Below are 26,371 nucleotides of genomic sequence, written 5' to 3'. Positions count from 1 at the left end.
TAGTTTCTGCCTTTCTTTCAGACCAAGCTTTGTAACACCTTTCTTAATCCTTAAGCTATTCCATTTATAATGTGATTAGTCTTTCTATTTGTGGTAATGTACCTGTTTATTCTATAAACTTAGAACTCTGTAAATACCTTTGATTCATCTGATTTAGGATGAAATGGCCTTTATGGCAGGTGCCATTGGGACCATGTAAAGGAAGATAGGAGACTAGGGAAGCCTACAAAGTAGATTCAAAGGAGGAAGAATGGGTCTGTCAGGGAAAAGCTCTCTTCATCCCTTCTGCTAAAGCACAATTCTTCCTTCATGTGCAAGGCTATGCCACCTGAATGCAGGTGTCCTGGAGAGCTGAGCATGGTATGCCAACTCCCAGAGTTACAGATACAGTGACTACTGCATGTGGGTGCTGGGAACTGAACTGGAGTCCTCTAGAAGATTAGGAAATGAACTTCAAATGTAGTAGTTGAAAGCATATGCAGACTTTATTAACATACAGTGCATATCAGGTAGAACCAGAATGTTATTTACAACTCTGCAATTTCTATTTACTGTTACGTAAAGGAAATACATTTGGATGTGTTTTAGCCACAGAGACTAATCATTTCCACCGTTTTAACATGGTACAACATGTATATATTTTATATATCTTCACAGTTTTGTTAAATATACTTAAACACAAATGATAGTTCTGGTTGAGTCCAGAAAAGAATCCACTACCCCCACCCCCTGCAGCGAACTGTTCCCTTCATCAGTCCTCGTCTTCTAGTCTTTTGCTTTGGTTAAGAAACAAATCAGGTGATGGTGGCTCAGGTGGTGGTGTCATGGTCATGTAAAGGAATATGAGCACATTATTACTACACAGAATTCATATGAAATGTAGCTATGCACCAAGAGGCTGCACATGCAGTGGACTAACATTAGAAGTTCACTTACTATCTGCCCAACTCCCCGATGCCAGAAGGCAAGGTTTCTAATTTGGGCTATGGCTCATTAGGCGAATGCTCGCACACTAACATATTGTGTCATGCTTTCTTGAACCAGCAGGAACGTAGACATTGAAAGACAAACTTTTATGGAGTAAAACCAACATTGAGTTGTTGAAGGTTTTCTTCTGAGTTTCCGACAGAAGTTTCCACTGTCCATGTCATTTTGAGGCAGGAGCTGAAAGTGCTGTAGGGGTGAACTCACACCTAGGACACATCCTGACGTCACGCATACCTTCCTAACGGGATCAGCCCTGATGCCTGGGACAGAAAGGAACACATGATGACATTATGAAATACACAGTATCAGTAACTGTTCAGTTAGGATATGGCAAGTGATTTCTAAAAACTGTAACAAAACCCCAGGATAGCTAAAACTATCCTCAACAGTAAAAGAACTTCTGGGGGAATCACCATCCCTGACCTCAAGCAGTATTACAGAGCAATAGTGATAAAAACTGTATGGTATTGGTACAGAGACAGGCTGGTAGATCAATGAAATAGCATTGAAGACTCAGAAATAAACCTACACACCAATGGGCAATTGATATTTGACAAAGGAGCTAAAACCATCCAGTGGAAAAACAGACAGCATTTTCTACAAATGGTGTTGGTTCAACTGGAGGTCAGCATGTAGAAGAATGCAAATCTATCCATTCTTATCGCCTTGTACAAAGATCAAGTCCAAGAGGATCTTGGACCTCCACATAAAATTACATACGCTGATTCTAATAGAAGAGGAAGTTGGCAAGAGACTCAAACACATGGACACTGGGGAAAACTTCCTAACCAGAACACCAATGGCTTGTGCTCTAAGATCAAGAATCGACAAATGGGACCTTATAGAAATTGCAAAGCTTCTGTAAGGCAAAGGACACTGTCAATAGGACAAAACAGCAACTAACAGATTGGGAAAAGATCTTTACCAATCCTACATCCAATAGAGGGCTAATATCCAATATATACAAAGAACTCAAGAAGTTAGACTCCTGAGAATCAAATAACCCTATTTTAAAAAATGGGATATAGAGCTAAACAAAGAATTCTCAACTGAGGAATGCTGAATGGCTGAAAGCACCTAAGGAAATGTTCAACATCCTTAGTCATCAGGGAAATGCAAATCAAAACAACCCTGGGAGTCCACCTCACACCAGTCAGAATGGTTAAGATCAAAAACTCAAGTGACAACAGATGCTGACGTGGATGTGGAGAAAGAGAAACACTCCTCCATTGTTGGTGGGATTGTAAGCTGGTACAACCATTCTGGAAATCAGTCTGGATGTTTCTCACAAAACTGGACACTGTACTACCTGAGGACCCAGCTATACCTCTCCTGGGCATATACCCAAAAGATGCTCCATGATGTTCATAGAGGCCTTATTTATAATAGCCAGAAGCTGGAAAGAACCCAGATGCCCTTCAACAGAAGAATGGATACAGAAAATGTGGTATATTTTCATAATGGAAATACTACTCAGCTATTAAAAACAATGACTTCATGAAATTCTTAGGCAAATGGATGGAACTTGAAAATATCATCCTGAGTGAGGTAACCCAAACACAAAAGAACATACATGGTATGTACTCACTGATAAGTCGATATTAGTCCAAAAGCTTGGGATACCCAAGATATAATTCACAAACCACATTAAGCTCAAGAAGAAGGAAGAACAAAGTGTGGATGCTTCAGACCTTCTTAGAAGGGGGAACAAAAATACTCACAGGAGGAAATACAGAGACAAAGTTTGGAGCAGAGACTGAAAGGCCATCCAGAGACTTCCCCACATGGGGATGAGTTCCATATACATACAGCCACCAAACCCAGACAATATTGTGGATGCCAAGAAGTGCATGCTGACAAGAGCCTGATATAGTGGTCTGCTGAGAGGCTCTGCCAGAGCCTGAGAAATACAGAGGCGGATACTTGCAGCCAATAATTGAGCTGAGAACATGGTCCCCAGTGGAGGAGTTAGAGAAAGGACTGAAGTAGCTGAAGGGATCTGCAACCCCATAATAAGAACACAATATCACCAATCAGACCTCCAGAGCTCCCAGGGATGAAACCACCATCTCAAGAGAACACAGGAATGAACTTATGGCTCCATTCAAATATGTAGTAGCATCAATGAGAGGAGAAGCCCTTAGTCCTGTCAAGGCTTGATGTCCCAGTATAGGGGAATGTCACGGTGGGGAGGTGGCAGGGAGTAGGTAGGTGGGTGAAGGAGCACCATTATGGAAGCAGGGGTTGGGATGGGATGGCGGGTTTCTGGAGGGGAAACCAGGAAATGGGATAACATTTAAAATGTAAATAAAAACATGCAATTGAAAATTTAAATCAAAATAAAAAAATCTTAAAAGAAAAACCTGTTTACAAATGGGCTCTATGTATTAGTTTGGTAAGTATACTGGAAGTCCAGTGACATGGCCTTCTCTGATGCAATCCCAGACAGTGCATTACATAGCTGGTTTCCAAGTAAACTCTGGTCCCTGAAGGCTAGAATATATATCACATTAAGTACCTGTAACTCATGACTGGATATAATATTAAACAACTTACTTGAAATCCAGATGTTCAATGAGCACATATCCATCTGTAGAAACAAAACTCATGTTACTAACCTGAGAGTTGTAGAGAAAGTTCTTGAATATAAAGAAAATAATCTCAACATAAACTCACATTTGCCTTTGGAATTGCGACATATTACTAGGTTTTGCTCAGTGGTGTCGATGACCTCCAGCTGCTCTCCAGGAGTTATTGGCAGATCAAATATTCCATTTCGTGAGTTACCGGAACATGCTACAGCTCTGTTAATGACCATGATTTCTTTACCATACTAAAATGAGAAATTAGTAGTAAGGGCATGCTTGCATGGTTATTATAACAGAATTAATGACACATATACTATAATAATCTCAAACTATAAGATGGATAAAATAAAAAATGGGGTATTACAGTAGAACTCCCTAAAAATAATAGTAAAATCCCAAATAAAACATTTGTCTAATTGATTATATCTTGAAACTGTTTTCACATCCACTAATGCACATTAGAACAAGTCCTCGTGGGTTAGAATAAACCATAGTTGTTATGCTTTACAATAGCAAAGGTGCCTCCCAACTCAGGAGAGGAAACATCTAACAGAGCTGCAGAGTTGACTTTGTTTTGGAGGATGCTCTAGCCTCAGCTTTTCAGAGTACATGTACTTTAAAATGGCAGTAGTTGGGTATAAGACAGAAAGACCCACTCTCCATGTCTGATGAAAGACAAGCATTTGAGAAGGAGCGGTCTTTGATTGGAAATTTGGTTCCTAAACCTACAGGATATTTTCTTCCTGATGAGCTAGCCTCTACAAGTAATTCACCTTGTCATGCACTGACTGGGAAAAGAGAACCTAGGAAAGGTAGCTTAGGTCATAGATGTCCACCCTGGCAGATTAGAATGGAATGCCTCCACTTACAGCCTCCTCCTCAGCTGGCTAAGAGTGCTCCTGCTTCCCCCGGAAACACATCGTTGTGTTTACTAGGAATCCTCAATGCTTTCTTCAAATACGAATCTGACATAGGTCACCTAATCTGAAAACTCTGTTGCTCTTAGGATGAGGTCTACATGGTTTTTGCTAGTAGTTTTTCCTATCAGAGGTCCTTGGCACACTGTCATCCCTTGTCCCTTTGTCTCTGTCCTCCTTATGGAATCCTGAGGAAGCTCCAGGAGACTTTGTAAATGCATCGTGCTTCCATCTCCTCAGGCCTTTGCTCAAGCATGCTCACTTCCTTTTTCTACTTGAAATACTCATCTGCCAGTGACCTCTCAGACCTTGGGGACTGCCATGAACAGCCCACTGTTGCAGTGTACTAAACATACTGGCTTCCTTTTAAAGGAGAAGCTTGCATTCCTCATCGTGTACCTGCAGTTCCTGTCACCAGTGAAGTGCACACTGTCTCTTCATTTGAGCTGGACTGAAATGTCATATTTTCCCCTAAAGGTAACTAGAAGCTCCTCAGAAAATTAAGGATAGACTTAAATTGCATACAGAGATGGGATTTCTGTCCCATGTGGGATAGAGGGGAGGCAGTAAGTGCTAGATGGACTATAGGGGTATTTTCAACCAGAGATTGCTATACTGTTGGTTTTGAGCTAATCAAATCACATCATCACCTTTGGACCAAGCAGATGATAGCAGTGGTTAAGGGTTTATGTAACCTCCTATTTAGTTCACTTTCAAAACAGTTAGGGATGTGTGTGAAGCCTGAGGTAGTGGCTCTGCTGAGCACATGGGTGTGAAGACTAAGGTAAACTGTCTCCAAGAAGTTCACAGTGCAGTGTGATGAACTGCACAGAAGTTGCTCCTTAGGGAAGAAGAGCAAACCCTTAATCAGAAGGTCTGAGCAGGTCTTTCTGGAATGAGAAGATGCCTCAGTAAGTGAACACAGCACGTGCAAAGTGGAGTGGGCATGTCAGATGTGGAGTAGACCAAGTCGGGGCCTGGAGGAAGGAGCTGCAAGCTCTCTTAGAAACCAAACTATGAGTGGTTTATTGGCAAAGCAAAAAGAGCAGGGACAGGATGTAAGGAGAGAAAACAAAGATTAGCTGTGTTCCTGACTTGAGGGAACTACCAAGAAGCATTTCTGCTGGAGCTCTGATTTACAGTGTGCCTCCTCTTTATAGCACTTGTCTCCCTTCATCTGCTGTCTAGCGCATGGATGGTGATAAAAATGTTTCCTGAATTCAGAAGTTCTCATTTTGGCAGGATATGCAATCAGGAAGGACCACTTCAACTTGGGAGAAGTAGAAAATGCTCCACAGGCTCTTAATGAAAGACTTTGAGACGCTGCTGCAGTAGTGCTCGAAACTACATGGCCGGCACATTGGGAACCGACATATGAAAAGTTCTTTTTCCAAGCAACGCTGTACAAATGAGCTGAGGGAGGGAGGTTTGAACAGAGCCTTAAAAAACACTGTAGAAGGTTTAACCGATCGAATAGCAATATCCAAAGGCATGCCAATATAGGGATGTATCAGACTGTTCTAAAAAGATCATCAGAGTGGCTGAGACACCACAAACTAGTGGAGTCTTCAGGAGTGGAAGGTTTGATTGTCAGTGGCATTCGTTTTCTGCTAATTTTTACTTTGAGAAAGAGAACATACCTGAAATCTTTCTCTGAACAGTTTTTCTTCCTTTTCCACTCTATTCTTTTCTAATTTTTTCTTCTTAGTTCTGAAGAAATTCTTGGGAGAAAAACTAGCAAGAAATAACATGGGTAGAGGTAAGTATAGCATGACAAAGATATTGCATCTGTGAGTCTAGAACTCGTCCTGTTTCAGGGTAAACTCAGGTACCACTGTCATGTATACATCTACATATATCTATACACACATCTATCTATGTGAACACATCCCTCTACTACAGCAGATTGTCATAACTTCAGAAGAAGGTAATAACTATTTTTCTGTTCAATACATACATATATGTGTTTTTCCCCCAGTGCTGAAGATCAAACCCATCACTCCATAGATACTAAGTGAGCGTCCTACTACTGAGGTTTCTCTCTACCAATATTTTTATAGCAAGAAAGCATGGAATAAAACAAACTTGAGAATGGTTGAGTGCAGGAGGAGCAATGGAATAGGAGAAATAATGTGTTTTATTAGAATGGTAGGTGTATCATTTAGTTTCTTTTTCTGTTGCAGTGAGAAAACACCATGACTAAGGCACCTTATAGGGAGAAAGTGTTTATTTGGGCTTACAGTTCCTGGGGGATTAGAGTCCATCATGGCAGGGAACTGGTGGGCACAGTAGCTGGAACAGAAAGCACCCAGTAGAGAACTGGAAATAACCTGAGTCTTTAAACTTGCAAAGGCCACCTACAAGTGTTACACTTCCTTCAGCAAGGCCACATCTTCTAAATGTACCCAAACAGTGCCACCAACTGGACCAAAGTATTCAAATGCCTGAGACTGTGGGGGGCCTTGATCATAAAACACCACAACAAGGTAACTGGTTTTGACAACATTTAACTATAGATTTTATATGTTTTTACTGTAACGAAACAAGAGCCGTGGTGATGGACTGTACCTTTGAACTATGGGTCAAAATAAAATTTTCTGTCTTAAGTCGGTTTGGGGAATATCTTATTATAGAGATAGGAAATGTAAGGAATGCATGAACAGAGTTAAGACTACACAGCGGGATGCAGCAAACATGGGTGAGACTTTAAGCAAATAAAACAGCCTTATAGTGTATTCTGACCTATTCTAGCTCTTTACTCTGAATAAATTTTCCCCAATACTTTGCAGCATATGGTTTTGTTTTGTTTTGTTTTGTTTTGTTTTGTTTTGTTTTGTTTTTATTCCTTTGTTGAATAAGAAGCCAAGAACCTGGAAATATCCCTCTTAGACCCTGACAACTGGTAACAACACCACTCTCCATGTCCATTCTTGTAAAAAAAAAATTATCTGCATACCCGTTACAGAGATATCTTTCTAAATTAAGTATGCTCAGATAACATCCTTCAGGGTCTTGAGCACCTTCAGCAAATGCCGGCTCCATTAGAATCATACACATTCCCTCCACATACAGTGCCTATTTAGACCATGCATGCCTTTATATTTGAATATTCACCCAAACTTTGTACTTACTGGAGACTAAGCTGTCAGTTAACTAATACCAAAAACACTTTATTGGTAGGATAGTTGTCCCAGAAACCACTATAAAAGGATCCAAGAACTTGATCCGTTGCTCTTCGGAAACAATGACAGTCTATTATTGTATTTTCAAATTGAGAATATATTAATCAGTTTAGAAAATTGTTTCCCCAAAAAACAGACGTGTATTGATGATAGATAACACTGTGTTAGACAAGGAGTCAGAAACCTTCCTGACTTTACATTTGGATTTCTCTTCAGCTGCCCTGTGCAAATAAGTATGATGTTTAATGTAAAAAACAAAAATCAACTTTTCTAGTCTGGATGCCTCTTTCTAAATGGGGAAAAATAAGCTTAAGGGAAGGGCTGCCTTTGCCACTCTGAGTTTCAATTTGCTACCAACAAATGTGACTTCTCTTGGGATACCCTGAGAAAACCATAGGTTTCCTGATACAAACAAACCACTATTTGCTAAGAATTTTCCCAAGAAGTATGTCAAAGAAAGTCCCCCAGATCCTGCATCAGGGAAGAGGAGCACATAGCTAAGTGATCATTAGAGGATATGGCCTCCCTCCCTGAGCAGCGAGTGCAATCTGAAGCACCACGAGTGCCCATTATGTCCTGAGCTGATGAAATGCTCTGACTGCATTCTGACTGTAGTTATAACTAAACTTACATTTTAGCAAAGTCAGATCTGGCTGATGTTCTACTGAAGTTCTATCCTTCTGGAGGGATGCTCCTATGGTCTAAAAGACAAGAAGATTGTATGTCCTTCATTGTTTGCTAGGGGCTACCTCCCTTGCTTTTTTATTCCTCGATGGAGAGTAGGGTGGAGGTTGGAGATGGGTGTAAGGAACTGTGTATTTGTACCTTTGTCTCTTTTGTCCCCTCTTAGTTGTACTGTGAGGCAAGTGTTGCTAGCTCTCAGTTGCAGGTGAGGAACCTGAGAGTCCATGTTAAGGACTGGCCTACAGTCCCACAACTGGCAAGAGTAGAGACCGCAGCATTGAAGCTGAAAGTGAGTGCATTTGTGTTCTTACCGTTTGGATCCACGGCTGCCTTTCCCCTTTTTCCCTCTTGGTGTCAAAAACTTAGCCTTCCAAGTTTTCACTCTGAGGAGAAAAATGTTTTGATCAAGTACACTGAGATTCAACTAGTAAACATTTACCAAACCACCAGTGTTTTCTAGGTCAGTGACCAAAGTAGGTTAAGCATCATTTAGAAATCCATATACATACTCACAGTGAACATCCTGTTAGCCCCACTGTTGTGACTTCATTTACAAAAGCAACTAGGCCACACTGGCCCACAGGACAAAATCTGTTGGCTTCTCAGTGGCCCAAATTTGAAGCCAGAAACAAAATTAGCCAGCTTGTAATCACACCTGTCCTTTCTGAGCCTCAGGTGTGTGTGTGTTTGCTTGCTGGCTTGCTGGCTTGCTGGCTTGCTGGCTTGCTGGCTTGCTGGCTTGCTGGCTTGCTGGCTTGCTTGTTTTTTCTCTAAAATGTGAATCCTACTGGTAAACTTGCAATTCACTAATGGCTAAGGATGTACCTCACTCTGGTAGGAATGGCTAAGATTACCTACAATGAAGCTTGTGAGTGTACAAATTAGCATAACCACTATAAAAATAAGTATGGAGGTTTTTGAAAAAATTCAAAATAAAATTACCACATGACCCAACTCTAGCACTCTTGGGTATATACCCAAAAGACTCCCTGTCTACTACAGCTATATTTGCACATCCACATTCATTGCTGCAGTATTCACAATGACAAAGAATTAGAACCAGATAGATATTTATCAACCGATAAGTGGATAATCAAAATATGGCTTGGGGGCTGGAAAGGCAGCTAAGTAATTAAAAGAATGTGCTGCTCTTACAAAAAAAACCCAGTGCAGTTCCCAGGTCACAATTTCATGTAACTTCAGTTCTAGGGGACCCAACACCTGAGATCTCTGAGATCACCTGAACTCACATGTACATATCTACACACAGACACATTCACATACTTAAAATAATTCTTTTTCTTAAGTGTGGTACATCTATATAATGGAATTTAAGCTGTAAATAAAAATGAAATTTGTGGGAAAATGGATAAGTCTGGAAAGTATAATGTTAAATGAGGTGACAAAACCTATGTTCTTTCTCATGTAGATCCTAGTAAGTAGAGTTTACATGTATGCATACATGTCCAAGTAACTTGTAGTCACCAGATGTAATTGTCTCAAAGGCTTAGTTTGAATAAGCTCACCTTTTCTAGTTCTTTCTGAACTCTGGCTGGCTGGTTCAACTCAGCTGTTCTGGCTCAAAACTCCTTTCCAAGCTAATTGATTCAAACTGGTTGCTCTTGGCTTCTGCTAAATTGTTCTGCTTGGAAAACCTGCCTCTGAATTCCACTCACTGTATGAACTGAACAGAACAGCATGAATTCAATTGAACTCACTGCATTCAACTGAACTGCACCCAATTACATTCAACTAAACTCAATTGAACTCAACTCATTGCCTGAACTCAACTGAACTTCACTCAATCAACTGCCCTCTACCCCTGACTCACTCTACACTGTTCCTAAGTAGCTTCTATTTCCTGTCTGTTCATGTGAGAGTTGGGTGATAATATCTCTGACCCGTTCTGTCAAATCTTACTCTGATCTGTCCCTTTTTCTGCTCCTCAATTAGATGCCACTCTCAAATGTGACTGCTTCCTTCTAAACTAACTTTACCTTCTCTATTAAGGACCAAAGATATGTCGTGAGGGCTTGTCTGTATTCCAGCCAGATCATACTATAATCCAGGGCACATCTGCATTCTAGTTGGATCATACCTTTGGATGTGACCCCTTGCTACAGCAGCCATGTTGTGGATTTAAATTACTCTACATGTATAGATGGGCAAAGTCCAACAGTCTAGAAAGGAGACCAGGAAGGTAAAGAGGTGCCGCATACAGAGTGGGGAAAGGACATGTGTAACATGAGAGAGGAGGGGGTTGCACGAGAGGGTGAGGGGCAGGGAGGAAGGAGGTTATAAGAGGGGTTGGGGACATGGAGGTTGGAAGAGGGCAGTGGGAGAGAGGATCTACAAAAACAAACTTTGTTAGAAAATGCTGTGAATGCTATAATGGTATCAAATTCTTTGTATGCTAGTTTTAAAAATAATAAAATAGGAGTTGGATAGATGGCTCAGTGATTTAAGAACAATCCAGGTACCTCTAGGGTTGACAAGCCTAAATACTTCAGTAACTCTGCGCTAGGAAACCTTTAAGTACAAAGATACACATGTTAAGAAACTTTACATTTTCATAGATGTTATGTTATGATTCCCTTTAGTCCTAGGGACTGAACTCCGGTCTTGGCACATGCAAGGCAAGCACTCTACCACTTAACTATATTCCAGACCACACACTATGTGGCCCGGGTAGGTCTCAAACTCGTGACTTCCCAGCTTCAGCCTCCATAGTAGCCAGGATTACAGGCCTCTGCCACCAAGCCTGCCTTTTCTTCAGATTATAGTCACAGAGTCCTCAGGATATGAAGGATTCAGCCCCTTCCAGTCATTGAAAGCTGCACCTGAGAAGGCTTTTGCAAGGCCCTAAGACTTGCTGGGGAATCTCACACCTCTCTTTTCTCATGATCTGTTAACCTTTGAAGCCTGGAAGAAGACTCTAGAAACTACTCTTTTTTTCTAATGGTCTCATGTTCACTCACTTTTGGTTTCTGTATTAGCTCCCAGAAGGTGGAACTCTGACCTAGTCCCAGTGGATCTGCTACAAGCTCTGTACAATACCAGGCACAGGACAGAGTTTAGTATGAGCGTGTGCACAAAATTTGAAGGAAGCTACAGCATGAGAACAGGTGCAGGCTGGGCAGACACCCTCTCCCATGATTATTTTCTTTACTAAAACAGTATAGCCAAGTCTTCAAAGTTTTTGAAGCAGTAGAAAGGAAGAAGAAATAGAAAACACAGCCTCTTCCACAATGCCATTAGGATAGAAGCAACCACAGAAGAGAAGAACCTGGAAACAGACCTTCAGGTGATGGGATACTTGATTTGGCAAAATGGCATTGCAAGTTGCTGGGGAGAATAAGAGACATTTATCTGTATAGAGGAAAACAACTGGCTGTCACTTGTTAAAATAAAACACAATTCATGCCATACTTGATGCACCCTGGTGGTCTCAGGTTTAGGATTCAACCCTCTTGCCACTGATGCTCTGGTTCAGTCCCCAATCAGGGAAGAAACCCTCTCTTGAAAACAAAAACAAAACAAAACAAAACAAACAAAAACCCTCCGTTCAGATGGACCTGAGGTTGAGTTTAAAAGGCCAAGGTGCAACTGTTAGAAGAGAATATAGGAGACTGGTGAACGAGCTGGGAGAAGTCCTCTTAAATGTATAGAGAGCACATAGAGTGATCATTTAAAGGTACATTAAGAATTTGACTTTCTATTCTTTGGAAGACTAGAAAGGAAGTTGAGAACAACAGGTGGAGAAGATGTAGTAGTAATCTTCAACAGTAGTAGAAGATGTAGTGACGTGAGAAAGGAAAGAGTTGTATCCAAAATGAATTGATTTAAAACCCAAGAAGAAGAGAAATCCTGGCAACACCTCAGAAAAGCAGTCAAAGGATATGAACAGAGTCTAGGAGCAAGACCAGAGCGTGTATAACTGCACTGAAGCTTGTTAGTGACGCAAATTACTACGACGTGATACTATTTACAGGCACCAACATGACAAGTACACACAGGGTAACAGGGATCAATATCTGTGGAAGTACTGATTGCAAGTGCAAAATCACTCCGGAACTAAATCCATACAAGAGGATGGATTAATGTGGCACACGCATACTGGAATATTAATCAAAGAGCAGTAAAAATGAAGGAAGCATGGCAGCAAAACAGTAGATGTGAGTAAAACCAGAAGCTACAGAATTCAATGTAAATGATGAAATCATTTTTATAATGAAACAATAATTTTGTCATCTATAATTTGATAAATATGTTTTTTTGTTTTGAACAAGAAAAGCACAGAAGCACACATGGAATACAAATTCACAAGTGCCATCCCAGCACATAAGGGTTAGCCCCGGTTCCCACATTAACACACAGAACAGAAAAGTCCTGAACACCTCCTGGAGGAAAGCAGTGAGCAGGTGGAGGGTGAGCAGGTGGGGGTTGAGCAGGTGGGGGTGAGCGAGTGAGGGGTGTGTACAGGTGGGAGCATGCAGGTGGAGGGGGAGCGGGTGAGGGGTGTGCAGGTGAGAGATATGCAGGTGAGGAATGAGCAGGTGGGGAGTGAGCATATGGGAATGGCTAGTACTGGCTATATTCTAGTTCTTGTTTGACAGAGATGGCTGGTTGGTTTTATTGTGCTTTATAGTGTACTGTTACAAATAGAATTTATTTATTATTTTAACTTGGTATTATAGGGTGGTTGACTAAAAATTCTAGGGCTGCCTTCCAGTCTCCTACCATCATCTGCTTATGTTCTGATTATATGCCTTATGCTCCAACTTGCTTTTAGTTTGATTTGTTTGTTTTTCCCCAGTCTTACCCTGGCTGGTCTGGAATTCACTATATAGATCAGGCTGCCCTCGAACTCACAGAGATCTAACTTCCTCTAAGCATGCACAATCACACTCATCTAAGAAACAACAACAACAACAACTACCACCACCACCACCACCCTCTCCTCTCTTCCTCCTCCGATCTTCATTTGTTTGGTTTTGTTTGTTTGTTTCCTTGTTTTTTTTTTTTTTTTTTTTTTATTAACTTGAGTATTTCTTATATACATTTCGAGTGTTATTCCCTTTCCCGGTTTCCGGGCAAACATCCCCCTCCCCCCTCCCCTTCCTTATGGGTGTTCCCCTCCCAACCCTCCCCCCATTGCCGCCCTCCCCCCATAGACTAGTTCACTGTGGGTTCAGTCTTAGCAGGACCCAGGGCTTCCCCTTCCACTGGTGCTCTTACTAGGATATTCATTGCTACCTATGGGGTCAGAGTCCAGGGTCAGTCCATGTATAGTCTTTAGGTAGTGGCTTAGTCCCTGGAAGCTCTGGTTGCTTGACATTGTTGTACTTTTGGGGTCTCGAGCCCCTTCAAGCTCTTCCAGTTCTTTCTCTGATTCCTTCAATAGGGGACCTATTCTCAGTTCAGTGGTTTGCTGCTGGCATTCGCCTCTATATTTGCTGTATTCTGGCTGTGTCTCTCAGGAGCGATCTACATCCGGCTCCTGTCGGTCTGCACTTCTTTGCTTCATCCATCTTGTCTAATTGGGTGGCTGTATATGTATGGGCCACATGTGGGGCAGGCTCTGAATGGGTGTTCCTTCAGTCTCTGTTTTAATCTTTGCCTCTCCCTTCCCTGCCAAGGGTATTCTTTTTCCTCATTTAAAGAAGGAGTGAAGCATTCACTTTTTGATCATCCGTCTTGAGTTTCGTTTGTTCTAGGGATCTAGGGTAATTCAAGCATTTGGGCTAATAGCCACTTATCAATGAGTGCATACCATGTATGTCTTTCTGTGATTGGGTTAGCTCACTCAGGATGATATTTTCCAGTTCCAACCATTTGCCTACGAATTTCATAAACTCGTTGTTTTTGATAGCTGAGTAATATTCCATTGTGTAGATGTACCACATTTTCTGTATCCATTCCTCTGTTGAAGGGCATCTGGGTTCTTTCCAGCTTCTGGCTATTATAAATAAGGCTGCGATGAACATAGTGGAGCACGTGTCTCTTTTATATGTTGAGGCATCTTTTGGGTATATGCCCAAGAGAGGTATAGCTGGATCCTCAGGCAGTTCAATGTCCAATTTTCTGAGGAACCTCCAGACTGATTTCCAGAATGGTTTTACCAGTCTGCAATCCCACCAACAATGGAGGAGTGTTCCTCTTTCTCCACATCCTCGCCAGCATCTGCTGTCACCTGAGTTTTTGCTCTTAGCCAATCGCACTGGTGTGAGGTGAAATCTCAGGGTTGTTTTGATTTGCATTTCCCTTATGACTAAAGATGTTGAACATTTCTTTAGGTGTTTCTCAGCCATTCGGCATTCCTCAGCTGTGAATTCTTTGTTTAGCTCTGAACCCCATTTTTTAATAGGGTTATTTGTTTCCCTGCGGTCTAACTTCTTGAGTTCTTTGTATATTTTGGAAATAAGGCCTCTATCTGTTGTAGGATTGGTAAAGATCTTTTCCCAATCTGTTGGTTGCCGTTTTGTCCTAACCACAGTGTCCTTTGCCTTACAGAAGCTTTGCAGTTTTATGAGATCCCATTTGTCGATTCTTGATCTTAGAGCATAAGCCATTGGTGTTTTGTTCAGGAAATTTTTTCCAGTGCCCATGTGTTCCAGATGCTTCCCTAGTTTTTCTTCTATTAGTTTGAGTGTGTCTGGTTTGATGTGGAGGTCCTTGATCCACTTGGACTTAAGCTTTGTACAGGGTGATAAGGATGGATCGATCTGCATTCTTCTACATGTTGCCCTCCAGTTGAACCAGCACCATTTGCTGAAAATACTATCTTTTTTCCATTGGATGGTTTTGGCTCCTTTGTCAAAAATCAAGTGACCATAGGTGTGTGGGTTCATTTCTGGGTCTTCAATTCTATTCCATTGGTCTATCTGTCTGTCTCTGTACCAATACCATGCAGTTTTTATCACTATTGCTCTGTAATACTGCTTGAGTTCAGGGATAGTGATTCCCCCTGAAGTCCTTTTATTGTTGAGGATAGCTTTAGCTATCCTGGGTTTTTTGTTATTCCAGATGAATTTGCAAATTGTTCTGTCTAACTCTTTGAAGAATTGGATTGGTATTTTGATGGGGATTGCATTGAATCTGTAGATTGCTTTTGGTAAAATGGCCATTTTTACCATATTAATCCTGCCAATCCATGAGCATGGGAGATCTTTCCATCTTCTGAGGTCTTCTTCAATTTCTTTCCTCAGTGTCTTGAAGTTCTTATTGTACAGATCTTTTACTTGCTTGGTTAAAGTCACACCGAGGTACTTTATATTATTTGGGTCTATTATGAAGGGTGTCGTTTCCCTAATTTCTTTCTCGGCTTGTTTCTCTTTTGTATAGAGGAAGGCAACTGATTTATTTGAGTTAATTTTATACCCAGCCACTTTGCTGAAGTTGTTTATCAGCTTTAGTAGTTCTCTGGTGGAACTTTTGGGATCACTTAAATATACTATCATGTCATCTGCAAATAGTGATATTTTGACCTCTTCTTTTCCGATCTGTATCCCTTTGATCTCCTTTTGTTGTCTGATTGCTCTGGCTAGAACTTCAAGAACTATATTGAATAAGTAGGGAGAGAGTGGGCAGCCTTGTCTAGTCCCTGATTTTAGTGGGATTGCTTCAAGTTTCTCTCCATTTAGTTTAATGTTAGCAACTGGTTTGCTGTATATGGCTTTTACTATGTTTAGGTATGGGCCTTGAATTCCTATTCTTTCCAGGACTTTTATCATGAAGGGGTGTTGAATTTTGTCAAATGCTTTCTCAGCATCTAATGAAATGATCATGTGGTTCTGTTCTTTCAGTTTGTTTATATAATGGATCACGTTGATGGTTTTCCGTATATTAAACCATCCCTGCATGCCTGGGATGAAGCCTACTTGATCATGGTGGATGATTGTTTTGATGTGCTCTTGAATTCGGTTTGCCAGAATTTTATTGAGTATTTTTGCGTCGATATTCATAAGGGAAATTGGTCTGAAGTTCTCTTTCTTTGTTGTGTCTTTGTGTGGTTTAGGTATAAGAGTAATTGTGGCTTCGTAGAAGGAATTCGGTAGGGCTCCATCTGTTTCAATTTTGTGGAATAGTTTGGATAATATTGGTATGAGGTCTTCTATGAAGGTTTGATAGAATTCTGCACTAAACCCGTCTGGACCTGGGCTCTTTTTGGTTGGGAGACCTTTAATGACTGCTTCTATTTCCTTAGGAGTTATGGGGTTGTTTAACTGGTTTATCTGTTCCTGATTTAACTTCGATACCTGGTATCTCTCTAGGAAATTGTCCATTTCCTGAAGATTTTCAAATTTTGTTGAATATAGGTTTTTATAGTAAGATCTGATGATTTTTTGAATTTCCTCCGAATCTGTAGTTATGTCTCCCTTTTCATTTCTGATTTTGTTAATTTGGACACACTCTCTGTGTCCTCTCATTAGTCTGGCTAAGGGTTTATCTATCTTGTTGATTTTCTCAAAGAACCAACTTTTGGTTCTGTTGATTCTTTCTATGGTCCTTTTTGTTTCTACTTGGTTGATTTCAGCTCTGAGTTTGATTATTTCCTGCCTTCTACTCCTCCTGGGTGTATTTGCTTCTTTTTGTTCTAGAGCTTTTAGGTGTGCTGTCAAGCTGCTGACATATGCTCTTTCCTGTTTCTTTCTGCAGGCACTCAGCGCTATGAGTTTTCCTCTTAGCACAGCTTTCATTGTGTCCCATAAGTTTGAGTATGTTGTACCTTCATTTTCATTAAATTCTAAAAAGTTTTTAATTTCTTTCTTTATTTCTTCCTTGACCAGGTTATCATTGAGTAGAGCATTGTTCAATTTCCACGTATATGTGGGCATTCTTCCCTTATTGTTATTGAAGACCAGTTTTAGGCCGTGGTGGTCCGATAGCACGCATGGGATTATTTCTATCTTTCTGTACCTGTTGAGGCCCGTTTTTTGACCAATTATATGGTCAATTTTGGAGAAAGTACCATGAGGAGCTGAGAAGAAGGTATATCCTTTTGCTTTAGGATAGAATGTTCTATAAATATCCGTTAAGTCCATTTGGCTCATGACTTCTCTTAGTCTGTCTACATCACTGTTTAATTTCTGTTTCCATGATCTGTCCATTGATGAGAGTGGGGTGTTGAAATCTCCCACTATTATTGTGTGAGGTGCAATGTGTGTTTTGAGCTTTAGTAAGGTTTCTTTTACATATGTAGGTGCCCTTGTATTTGGGGCATAGATATTTAGGATTGAGAGTTCATCTTGATTGATTTTTCCTTTGATGAATATGAAGTGTCCTTCCTTATCTTTTTTGATGACTTTTAGTTGGAAATTGATTTTATTTGATATTAGAATGGCTACTCCAGCTTGCTTCTTCTGACCATTTGCTTGGAAAGTTGTTTTCCAGCCTTTCACTCTGAGGTAGTGTCTGTCTTTGTCTCTGAGGTGTGTTTCCTGTAGGCAGCAGAATGCAGGGTCCTCGTTGCGTATCCAGTTTGTTAATCTATGTCTTTTTATTGGGGAGTTGAGGCCATTGATATTGAGAGATATTAAGGAATAGTGATTATTGCTTCCCGTTATATTCATATTTGATGTGAGGTTATGTTTGTGTGCTTTCATTCTCTTTGTTTTGTTGCCAAGACGATTAGTTTCTTGCTTCTTCTAGGGTATAGCTTGCCTCCTTATGTTGGGCTTTACCATTTATTATCCTTTGTAGTGCTGGATTTGTAGAAAGATATTGTGTAAATTTGGTTTTGTCATGGAATATCTTGGTTTCTCCATCAATGTTAATTGAGAGTTTTGCTGGATACAGTAATCTGGGCTGGCATTTGTGTTCTCTTAGGGTCTGTATAACATCAGTCCAGGATCTTCTGGCCTTCATAGTTTCTGGCGAGAAGTCTGGTGTGATTCTGATAGGTCTCCCTTTATATGTTACTTGACCTTTTTCCCTTACTGCTTTTAATATTCTTTCTTTATTTTGTGCGTTTGGTGTTTTGACAATTATGTGACGGGAGGTGTTTCTTTTCTGGTCCAATCTATTTGGAGTTCTGTAGGCTTCCTGTATGTCTATGGGTATCTCTTTTTTTAGGTTAGGGAAGTTTTCTTCTATGATTTTGTTGAAGATATTTACTGGTCCTTTGAGCTGGGAGTCTTCACTCTCTTCTATACCTATTATCCTTAGGTTTGATCTTCTCATTGAGTCCTGGATTTCCTGTATGTTTTGGACCAGTAGCTTTTTCCGCTTTACATTATCTTTGACAGTTGAGTCAATGATTTCTATGGAATCTTCTGCTCCTGAGATTCTCTCTTCCATCTCTTGTATTCTGTTGGTGAAGCTTGTATCTACAGCTCCTTGTCTCTTCTTTTGGTTTTCTATATCCAGGGTTGTTTCCATGTGTTCTTTCTTGATTGCTTCTATTTCCATTTTTAATTCCTTCAACTGTTTGATTGTGTTTTCCTGGAATTCTTTCAGGGATTTTTGCGATTCCTCTCTGTAGGCTTTTACTTGTTTATTAATGTTTTCCTGTGCTTCCCTAAGTGTGTTCAGGTCTTTCCTGAAGTCCTCCAGCATCATGATCAAATATGATTTTGAAACTAGATCTTGCTTTTCTGGTGTGTTTGGATATTCCATGTTTGTTTTGGTGGGAGAATTGGGCTCCGATGATGGCATGTAGTCTTGGTTTCTGTTGCTTGGGTTCCTGCGCTTGCCTCTCGCCATCAGATTATCTCTAGTGTTACTTTGTTCTGCTATTTCTGACAGTGGCTAGACTGTCCTATAAGCCTGTGTGTCAGGAGTGCTGTATACCTGTTTTCCTCTCTTTCAGTCAGTTATGGGGACAGAGTGTTCTGCTTTCGGGCGTGTAGTTTTTCCTCTCTACAGGTCTTCAGCTGTTCCTGTGGGCCTGTGTCTTGAGTTCACCAGGCAGCTTTCTTGCAGCAGAAAAGTTGGTCTTACCTGTGGTCCCGAGGCTCAGGTTTGCTCGTGGGGTGCTGTTCAGGGGCTCTCTGCAGCGGCAGCAACCAGGAAGACCTGTGCCGCCCCTTCCGGGAGCTTCAGTGCACCAGGGTTCCAGATGGTCTTTGGCTTTTTCCTCTGGCGTCCGAGATGTGTGTGCAGGGAGCAGTCTCTTCTGGTTTCCCAGGCCTGTCTGCCTCTCTGAAGGTTTAGCTCTCCCTCCCACGGGATTTGGGTGCAGAGAACTGTTTATCCGGTCTGTTTCCTTCAGGGTCCGGCGGTGTCTGTGGCAGGGGTCCTGCCGCTCCTGGGCCCTCCCCCACGGGAGCCCAGAGGTCTTATACAGTTTCCTCTTGGGCCAGGGATGTGGGCAGGGGTGAGCAGTGTTGGTGGTCTCTTCCGCTCTGCAGCCTCAGGAGTGCCCACCTGACCAGGCGGTTGGGTCTCTCTCTCACCGGGTCTGGGAGCAGAGAGCTGCTGCGGGCCGGCTGTTTGTTTCCTTGTTTGTTTATCAAGATGGGGTTTCAGTCCTGGTTATCCTGAAACTTGCTGTGTAGAACAGACTGCTTCAAATTCAAGAGTTCCACCTGCCTCTGCCTCCCAAAGGGCGCCACCGCTACCTGGCTTCAAGAAACTTCTTAAACACAGTGTTTTACATGTAAATGGTTGTCTACTAAGCTGTTGCCCTGTTTCTGGACTCTCCTCTTACCCCCAGATCCCACCTGTCAAATGCTTTTTTTTCACTGCCTCAGTATAGACACCAACACGTTAACAGACACAAAAGCTACCATGTCGAGATTCCAGATTATTTTGTGCAGTTTCATAAGTCCAATTTTACATACTGCATTTTGGTATCAGGCCACATGATTTAGATCTGAAACCACCATGCATAGGGTCTTGGAGTTCTAAGACTACCAGAAGACATAAACAAGAAAATAGCCTTTTCTAGATACGAGAATAATATTTTCATAAAAAGGGAGTGCCTAAGTCACAGAGGTGAATGATCTACTGTAAGTTAATATCAAACACCTCCTGATGATTACTGAGACTCAGAAAAAAAAATCTGACCTCAAAATATAAATTGTGATATCACTTCTATCATGATTGTAATTAAAGTCTTTGGTATGGATGAGAGAATTCTCCACAAGGCTTTGCTAATTCTTCCACAAGGAAGCCAAACCTGGGAGAATCACACATGTAATTTGGGCAGCTTGGGAATCCAAAGCAGAAAGATCCCAAGTTCAAAGCCAGCTTGGACAATTTGGCAAAAACCCTCAGTAAAATAAAACAAATAATGAGTGCTGTGTAGAATGCTTCCCACATATTTGTATCTCTTTCAAAATATTCCTGTCCAGCACAACCAAACTCTAGTGCATAATTGGAGAAAACTTGTTCCTCCCCCAAATCAAGTATTACATCTTGCTTTTGAATTACTTTACACCCAATATCTGGTACCAAGTACATTATCAGCATTTGCTGAATGAATTAATAGTGTTGGAATACTTGAAGATTTGAAATAATGGACAGTTTTAGAGTTCAAGGAATTTTCAGTAGTGTAGAATGGGGGTGGGGTGCAGGTGAGGCTGAGGAGGCAGTGTGGGCTGCATTTTGAGAATAATGCATAAGGACCAAATGTTTAAAGCTGGTGGATTGTGGATTTTGTGATGACTATATTTGTTAATTAGTAAAGGCCACTCGGGGACTTTTATGGGAATTTAAGAAGCAACACGGGTGGTGGTCCTGGCTGTGTGATGAGGAAGGGAAGTGAGAAGTGTCAGAGACATTAGAACAAAACCTTGGGACAGCAGGCACAAGAACTGAGGATCAGAAAGCCCAGGGGCAACTGTGTTTCTAATCACTACCGTAGAGATTAGCAGGCAAGTTTGGATACGAGAAAACTGTATCCTGCACTGTTACAAACCCCCTGAGCTTAGGTCATATTGCTCTCCTGGCTTACAGGAATTCAGAAAAACAAATCTCACTTTAATGTATAATTTTTGATATTTTGGTTATATTAAAGTCTTGGTGGTAGCTGAGAAAACACTAAAAAACATATGGGGGTGGAGGGAGGACTGGCATGTCACACTTCTAATCAAACCACTTGATAATCTATGGCAGGAAAATCCCAAGTTCAAAGCCAGCTTGGGCAATTTAGGAAAACCTTGAATAAAGTGAAATATATAAAATGAAAGGACGGCAGGCACTGTTCTGTGCTCGCCTAGAGAGGGCAGTGTGCAGTGCCCGCCTAGAGAGGGCAGTGTGCAGTGCCCGCCTAGAGAGGGCAGTGCAGAGTGTCCTCCAAGAGGGGACTGTGTGCCGTTCCCACCTAGAGGGGGCAGTGGTGCAGTGTCTGCATGGCATATAGGAGGCCTCATAACAATCCCCAGTCCTGCAAAAAGTAAAAACAAAGGATGTTTGAAGGGATAACAGAACGGTTATGGGGTGTCTGAACAGTTGATACTTAAGGCATGGATGGCAGAAGAAACCTCACATGAAAAGCTTAAGACAAGCCAAGAGAAGGAATGGGAAACCATTCCATGGAAACATGGGGAGAACAGGACACTTTTTCCCTGTAAGGATAGCATGACCAGAGTTTTAAAACACTGTAGAAAAAGTCAATTATGGTATGATCTTAAAAATACCTCTTGGTTTAACAAAGGCTTATTACCCAGCAAGAGTCCTGGTACAGTGAACAGGGACAGGTGACAGAAAATAAGAAGCCCCCATCACCAGCTGCTTGGTGGAGATTGAATGGAAGACAGCCAAAAACGGGGAGGGGCACTAAGTCTGATGGCTTCCTTTCTACAGATAATAGTGATAGTGATTTAGTCCTTGAAAACTGTTCTATCAAACAGCACTTGCTATCCAGCATTTTTCAGTGTACACAAAAGATTACTATTTGAATGTGTTGAAATTTTCGAGGCTCACAGATAAGAAACACAGACTACGAAGCTCCAATGCCTTTCTGTGGCTCGGTCCCACTGTTGGCCAGCAGTGGGTGTATTCATCATTTTCTCTTCAGAACAGAGGGTCAAGAACCTTTGTCCAGTCTGTCGGCATCTGCCCCTCTGGCTGTATTTAGGGAAGCATCAGCCAGTGGTTGGTGCCCCCAGGGATGACCATGAAGTAAACTGACTTACTTCGATTCTTTCTCACGTGCATCCACATCATCATAGATGATACCATCATGAGACCTAGGTCCTACGGCACAGACAGGATCAAAAAAATTATTAGCTATGCAGCATACACCTCTGGCTCTGCAAATTATACACAATGACCTAATTATCCAAATGTGTCCTCAAGCCTTTTATCTGATTACATAGATAGGCTGGAGCAAAATGAGTCTCTTTGGGGAAGAAACTCAACTGAGGGAATAAGAAGCAGTGAGCTCGCTGAGCATCTGATCTGCATATGCATTTACATCAATTTGATTTCGTCGAATTGTAAGTTGTCCCATTTTCTGGAGCTGAAAAATGATTTATATTGCTACAACATTGAGGGAACTTTTCTTAATACCCAGTGGAGGGCAAATGGGAATGTTTTTGCTGGTCTCCACCTACCACACACGCACACATGCACGCACGCACACGTGCATGCACACACACATTGTTTCTTTAGAATACTATTGTATTACATCGAATCTGAGTTAGTGTATAATGATAATTAGATATTTCTAGCTTATTTCATCATAACATGCAATATACACTTCTATGATTTTTAAATGATTCACTATTTGAAAAACTTTGGGACATTTTGATATATCCCCAATTCATTTTCCAGTGTTCATAGTCACTGTTAACTTTACTAATTTCCCTCAGTACCTTTAAGCTTTGGGTGGGGGTATAGATTCAACCTCTCTTATTTAAGTGCTTTGGGACAGAAAGGTTCAGACATCAAATCTTTTTGGGTTCAGAGTATTTGCATATATACAGTGGGAAATATACAGATTGTATCTTGGAAATAGAAGTTAAATACAAACAAAGTTAGTTACTATTTCATGTGCACTTGCTACACATATCCTAATGGTAACTTCATATAATATTTCACTGTGCCTGCCATGTGATGCAGATGTTACATGGAGTCACATGTAGAAGTTCTCAATTCTGTCAGCAATAAAAAGACGTTCAGATTTGGGTGCAATTTTGGTTTATGGTTTGGGGGATTAGAGGCAATCCATCTGTAAGACGAATTCCCATGCCAGGTTGCCTTTTGAGTTTTTTATGACAATATTTGAGAGAGCTGCAATTTTATCAGGACTATATAACCTTTGTCATTTGATTTGGTAGCTTATAATTCTGAAATACATGTTTGAATCACTGAGTCACAGTTGTTAATGAAAGAAACTGTATTTCTAGTGCCAATGAACAAAAATCAATGAACAAAAATCACACAAATCTTGTTTATTGGCAAATTCCATGTACTGGATGTGTATTGAGAGCATCCTCTGTGTCCGGCACTGTGATGATTTATACATCCAGTGACCCATTTTTAATCAGCTAGTGTGTATACTGCAGCATGCTCATACTCCACTTATCATGTCTTAATCTGGCTAGCAAACCCATCAGAGTTGTGCGGATCAATGCAGAATGCCTAGACTTCACAGTCAGAGATACTTGGGTACAAATCCCAATCACAAAGTATGGATGTGAGTCCTAGAAGCTTCCTAAAAAGAGTAACATCTATTTATGGAAATACCAGAAAAAAGTTTCTCATCTCTCCAAAGCAGGAAGTTCCACTGTTTGAGGTATATTCTTTCATTCTGATGAGTCCATTTTTTCATTGGGAAGCCAATGTTCTTCCCTTGCCCCTTAGTATACCAACCCCAAAGACAGCAATACTGGTAGGCAACAGAAAGTAAATGGCACTTACCTAAGTCAGGCAGTGACATGGAAAATCCATTGCTACTGAGGAAAAGACAAAAAAGGTCAAGGGGAAAAGTCATGCTCAGGAGCAGACATATCCCAGACGTCATCCTGATGGCAGGTGCCTGACCCAGATGGTACTCCTAGGCAGGTGCCTGGCCCAGATGGTACTCCTAGGCAGGTGCCTGGCCCAGATGGTACTCCTAGGCAGGTGCCTGGCCCAGATGGTACTCCTAGGTAGGTGCCTGGCCCAGATGGTACTCTTAGGCAGGTGCCTGACCCAGATGGTACTCCTAGGCAGGTGCCTGGCCCAGATGGTACTCCTAGGCAGGTGCCTGGCCCAGATGGTACTCCTAGGCAGGTGCCTGGCCCAGATGGTACTCCTAGGCAGGTGCCTGGCCCAGATGGTACTCCTAGGCAGGTGCCTGGCCCAGATGGTACTCCTAGGCAGGTGCCTGGCCCAGATGGTACTCCTAGGCAGGTGCCTGGCCCAGATGGTACTCCTTGGCAGGTGCCTGGCCCAGATGGTACTCCTTGGCAGGTGCCTGGCCCAGATGGTACTCCTAGGCAGGTGCCTGGCCCAGATGGTACTCCTAGGCAGGTGCCTGGCCCAGATGGTACTCCTAGGCAAGGCTGTCAAGTGAGAGTCTTGCAGCTCTGTTTTGATTGTCCCTACCCCATTCCAAATGAGCTCATTCATCCCTCTGGACTGCAGTAACTCACTTCCTAACTACCTAACCTAGACCTGCACCCACAGAATCCACAACTGTCATTAACCTTCTGAGAGGCAGTCAGATATACTAATGACCATGAGGAAGGAAAAGGAACAGTGTACAGACAAATCCAGAGGGGCTCTGCATATACTGCATTCTTTCTGTGTTTTTTAAGCCAAAGGAAGACTTGCACAGAGAAACCCAGGTCAGGTGGAAATGTAAGATGGCAGCCTGCCAAGTAGGAGCGGGCGTTTGGTTCTCTGGTTGCTAAGGATGTCACATGGAAAGAGTTGCAGGATAGGAAAAGGAAAAGGGAGGGAGGGAGGGAGGCAAGGAAGGAGACACAGTCAGACAGACAGATCTGTGCCTTTGCATCTTTAATTTTGAGTCAATACTACAGACGTTTTTGTATTAGCCATGAGCCAGACTCTTATGCCAGATGAGTGAGATGATTGGATACAGTTTCTGTCTTGAAGGGAGATAGAAATAAAGTAACAGCATGTCCCGTGCTGCAATGGGAACTGCAGTACCCACACTCATGTCTGCTTGGATCTCTTGGGAGAGCTAGCTCCAGGGGACCACTGAGCTTAAAAATCACAAAAGTGCAGGATTTTATAATTGGGAAGAACTTGAGAGGGCAATAGCTTCGTATTATCTGAATGCAGATGATTACTTGGCCAATTGCTCTCACAAAGTGCAGATCTAGACCTGCCTATCTGTATCGACCTTGTGAAGAGAAATGTCTCCAGAGGCTACACAGTCCCCCTTCCACTGCATCCCTGAGGGAACCAAGTCCTATAAGCACATACGGAAGAAACCCCTCTCTCTTTCACTGTTGGTGAATTTGGAACCTTCCCAAAGACTAATCATGGAGGTTACACAAGGAGGTGGGGATGGGGGTTCTAAGTCCAAGATCTTGAGATACACAAACCATTCAGGAAACCCATGTCCACATCACGAGTACATCACTGCTTTCATATGGACAGGTACACAAGAAAGACCACTGGAGACTGTGTGGCCAAGAGAACTTGAAACCTTGTAACCACTAACATGATGTTTAGTGCTAATGATACAAGGTGTCTAAGATGACAACACATGTTCCATTCTGGATCTTGCTTGCCTGTTCTGGCAGTTTTTTCTCCTCACTTGTTTTCCTAGGGTATCATGTAATCAGGGCCTTTACAGTTGTAGGATCTGATTCTCTCGTCACTGGTGCAGAGAATTGGAAAAAAAAGTATCCTATGTGTGTGCAAGGCCATTGTTGCTGATGGCAGCAACCAGCAGGAAAGGCTAAAGGGGATGGTTTACCTGACAATTTCTTTTGACTTGGTTTTCTTCATTCTGAACACGCCGTTTTCTCTCGAGAAGAGCTGCTGCAACCTTCTCAGGGCTGCCCTCCCCGCTGCACTAAGAGGAAACACGGAGCGTTTGAGAGAGTACTAGACGTGGGAGACAACACTGTTGGATTATCAAGGACCAGAGACTTCAGCCTCAAGG

At 41.8% G+C, this 26,371-nt stretch overlaps 1 protein-coding gene across 2 annotated transcripts in view; it reads right to left on the bottom strand.

Moving 5' to 3' along the window:
* Window positions 1–460: 460 nt before the first annotated feature.
* Window positions 461–26,371, bottom strand: part of Fyb2 (FYN binding protein 2) — a 123,863-nt gene continuing 97,952 nt past the window's right edge. The window contains exons 13-20 of one of the 2 annotated variants that reach the window (XM_063261317.1): window positions 26,183–26,281; window positions 24,169–24,200; window positions 22,440–22,500; window positions 8,670–8,741; window positions 6,133–6,226; window positions 3,664–3,820; window positions 3,544–3,577; window positions 461–1,247 (exon numbers count right to left, since the gene is read on the bottom strand). In XM_063261317.1, the coding sequence (XP_063117387.1) occupies window positions 1,235–1,247; window positions 3,544–3,577; window positions 3,664–3,820; window positions 6,133–6,226; window positions 8,670–8,741; window positions 22,440–22,500; window positions 24,169–24,200; window positions 26,183–26,281 (562 nt within the window). In that variant the 3' untranslated portion in view covers window positions 461–1,234. Of the gene's footprint in view, window positions 1,248–3,543; window positions 3,578–3,663; window positions 3,821–6,132; window positions 6,227–8,669; window positions 8,742–22,439; window positions 22,501–24,168; window positions 24,204–26,182; window positions 26,282–26,371 lie in introns of both variants that reach the window. The other variant, XM_017593779.3, reaches the window with a different exon arrangement.

The sequence above is a fragment of the Rattus norvegicus genome, chromosome 5, assembly GCF_036323735.1.
Source record: "Rattus norvegicus strain BN/NHsdMcwi chromosome 5, GRCr8, whole genome shotgun sequence".
Taxonomy (NCBI): Eukaryota; Metazoa; Chordata; class Mammalia; order Rodentia; family Muridae; genus Rattus; species Rattus norvegicus.
The sequence above is the reverse complement of the archived record's forward strand: the minus strand, read 5'-3'. Positions and strand labels throughout refer to the sequence as shown.